This window comes from Alexandromys fortis, unplaced genomic scaffold (genome assembly GCF_014885135.2).
Source record: "Alexandromys fortis isolate MF-2015 unplaced genomic scaffold, M_Fortis_MF-2015_v1.1 scaffold_126, whole genome shotgun sequence".
In the NCBI taxonomy this organism is placed as follows: domain Eukaryota; kingdom Metazoa; phylum Chordata; class Mammalia; order Rodentia; family Cricetidae; genus Alexandromys; species Alexandromys fortis.
This window is the reverse complement of record NW_026068018.1, coordinates 4931543-4934155: the sequence shown is the minus strand read 5'-3', so window position 1 is coordinate 4934155 and position 2613 is coordinate 4931543. Positions and strand designations below refer to the sequence as shown.

The following is a 2613-nucleotide window of genomic DNA, read 5'->3' as shown; positions in this document are numbered from 1 at the left end:
CTTTCAGTAAGAGAATAAAGCAGTATTTAGAAGAAGTCTACTAATCTATTTGTGAGGTCATTAAAGCTAAGATTCTGTTTTCTTTCCTAATGTGTATTGTCAACATTTTAACAGAATTTAATTATATTACTCTTGCATCTTTCTTGTACTGGGTGTTATGTACATGGATACAGAAACCAACATTTTTCTCTCTGCTAATATAGAAAAACTTAACATGTGGTTCCAAAACACCTGTAAAAACTCATTTTAGTAGAGTCACACACATGGATGATGAAGAAGGGGCAAAACTACGGTTCTGCCTGAATCATAACCTAGTAGACCCACCTAGAACTGACCAAGATTATTTCACATGCTACGTCTACCTGTGGTATTGGCAATGTAGGTGTAAACTATCAGTGACACACATATTGATATTGTAAAGTAAGACTTCTATGAACAAGTAAGCAGTAGGTGTGAATATACTGCTGAATATCATCATAAAAATATGGTTGCAGCAATTTAGACTTCTTCTGAAAAGGCGGAAGACAAGTTTTCCCATGTATGTTCATGGATATATTTGAAAATTAAGTATGTGTGGATTGTATACCTATTTGCATCCTATTCTGATACACTGTTATCTTGAATAATTATTTATTTAATTTAGATGGGTACAATATTTACATTATTTACCCTATTTCTCCTTGATCTAAGTCCCTTTATGTCCCTCCCAAATTCATGGTTTCTTTCTGTTTAATTATTATTCTCTCACAATCCACAATAGGTTCTACCAATTACATATACATGTAAACAATGCTAAACAGACTTAGTGGAATACAGATATTTACTTCAGAGTACACGTGAAAATCTCAACAATATTTTTACCTAAAAAAGACCTGAACAGTGACAATCCTACTGCCAGTGTCAGCATAGATGCTCACTGGTTGTTACCATGTTACCAATGTCAACATGGATTAGACAAAAAAATTTCATTAAGAGTCCAAACCTTGATGAAGAACTATAGACAAATATTGACTTCCAAGAGAAGAGAAATATGTCTTTCTTAGTGATGAATTATCCATAATGAGTTATCCAACACTAGTTACACTTTCTTAGTTAATATTCTTCTGCTACACATATATTTATTGCTAAACTTTAGTGATTATTATTTGCAAGAACCTAATGAATCAAAGACTACTAGAGAGGAGCACATAGCTGAACAAAGACAGATTTATTGAATTGATAATGCAAGTAAAAGTATTCCATGGGTAGCATAAAATATCACTCTATACAAATGATTAGGAAACCATTTCTTCTAAGGTTGAGCATCTGTTGCCATATTTCCAAGATGACCATAATGGGCTTATGAGTCAGTTCTGATTAGTCTCCATCTCAAATGTAGGTTTTGGAAAGAGAGTAACAAAAAATGAGGCTTTGTTCCAGTGCAACAGCAGCTTACTGATTAGGCATCACTAGTAAATAGATGAACAGGCAAAATGTCTCTAGGGTGTCACTGACAAAGAAGCAATAATCATTAAAGAAAGGGACACTTCACAGCTGTTGTGTAGCATTGAGAAAAACAGAATTAAATCACATCAGGCTTTATCTGAGTGTGCTCCTGTTTTTGTGATTAATAGTAGAGCTGCCTTCCCTCTAACACTCTGTGTTGACTTTTAGTCTTTTAGGTCTACAAAGGATGTATTATATAAAATAGTCTTCATTGTTTTATAAAATAAACTTGTCACTTAACATGATTTATCTTTCTTTTGATTATCTTAATAAAGCTTAAACCAAAGCCATTACTTATTCAGTGTGTTCATCATTTCTTGCTGAGATTTTGTGTGATGTATTCTTTTAAAAAATGCCTACATAAAGCAATGAGGAATTCTCTGATATCTCCCATTTTAACATTCATGTTGTCTTAAATTCATTTAGATCTGGCTCTTTAATACAAGATAAGGTAGTGCATTAATGGGTTATCTAGAGAAACAGAACCAATATAATAGATGTGTGTGGCCCTTTCTGCTGGGAACCGGCTGCTCGCTGTCGAAATGGGCAAGTTCATGAAACCCGGGAAAGTGGTGCTCGTCCTGGCTGGACGCTACTCGGGACGCAAAGCCGTCATCGTGAAGAACATTGATGATGGCACCTCAGACCGCCCTTACAGCCGTGCCCTGGTGGCTGGAATTGACCGCTATCCCCGAAAAGTGATGGCTGCCATGGGCAAGAAGAAAGTCGCCAAGAGATCCAAGATCAAGTCCTTTGTGAAGGTTTATAACTACAACCACCTGATGCCCACAAGGTACTCTGTGGACATCCCCCTGGACAAAACTGTTGTCAACAAGGATGTCTTTAGGGACCCAGCCCTGAAACGCAAGGCTAGGTGGGAAGCCAAGGTCAAATTTGAGGAATGATACAAGACAGGGAAGAACAAATGGTTTTTCCAGAAGCTTCGCTTTTAGGTATATTTTTGTTTACATCATTAAAAGTTTAAAAACAAACAAAAAAAATAATAGATGTGTGTGAAGGAAATGATTTGAATAGCTTATCGAGGAGAAGACTGGGTAATCCCACGGTGGTTATCTGTACATGTGGTGTTTGATATGTGAATACATAGTACAACTTTTATACAAGCTT

At 36.0% G+C, this 2613-nt stretch overlaps 1 protein-coding gene across 1 annotated transcript; it reads left to right on the top strand.

Annotated features, from left to right (window-relative positions):
• Positions 1-1995: 1995 nt before the first annotated feature.
• LOC126514192 (60S ribosomal protein L27-like) lies at positions 1996-2390 on the top strand. The gene has a single exon (XM_050162922.1). It carries the CDS (start codon positions 2028-2030, stop codon positions 2388-2390), a length of 363 nt encoding a protein of 120 aa, XP_050018879.1. The 5' UTR covers positions 1996-2027.
• Positions 2391-2613: the final 223 nt, after the last annotated feature.

Coding starts and splice junctions, on each gene's coding strand:
- LOC126514192 (XM_050162922.1), top strand. CDS start 2,028: ATGGGCAAGTTCATGAAACCCGGGAAAGTGGTGCTCGTCCTGGCTGGA.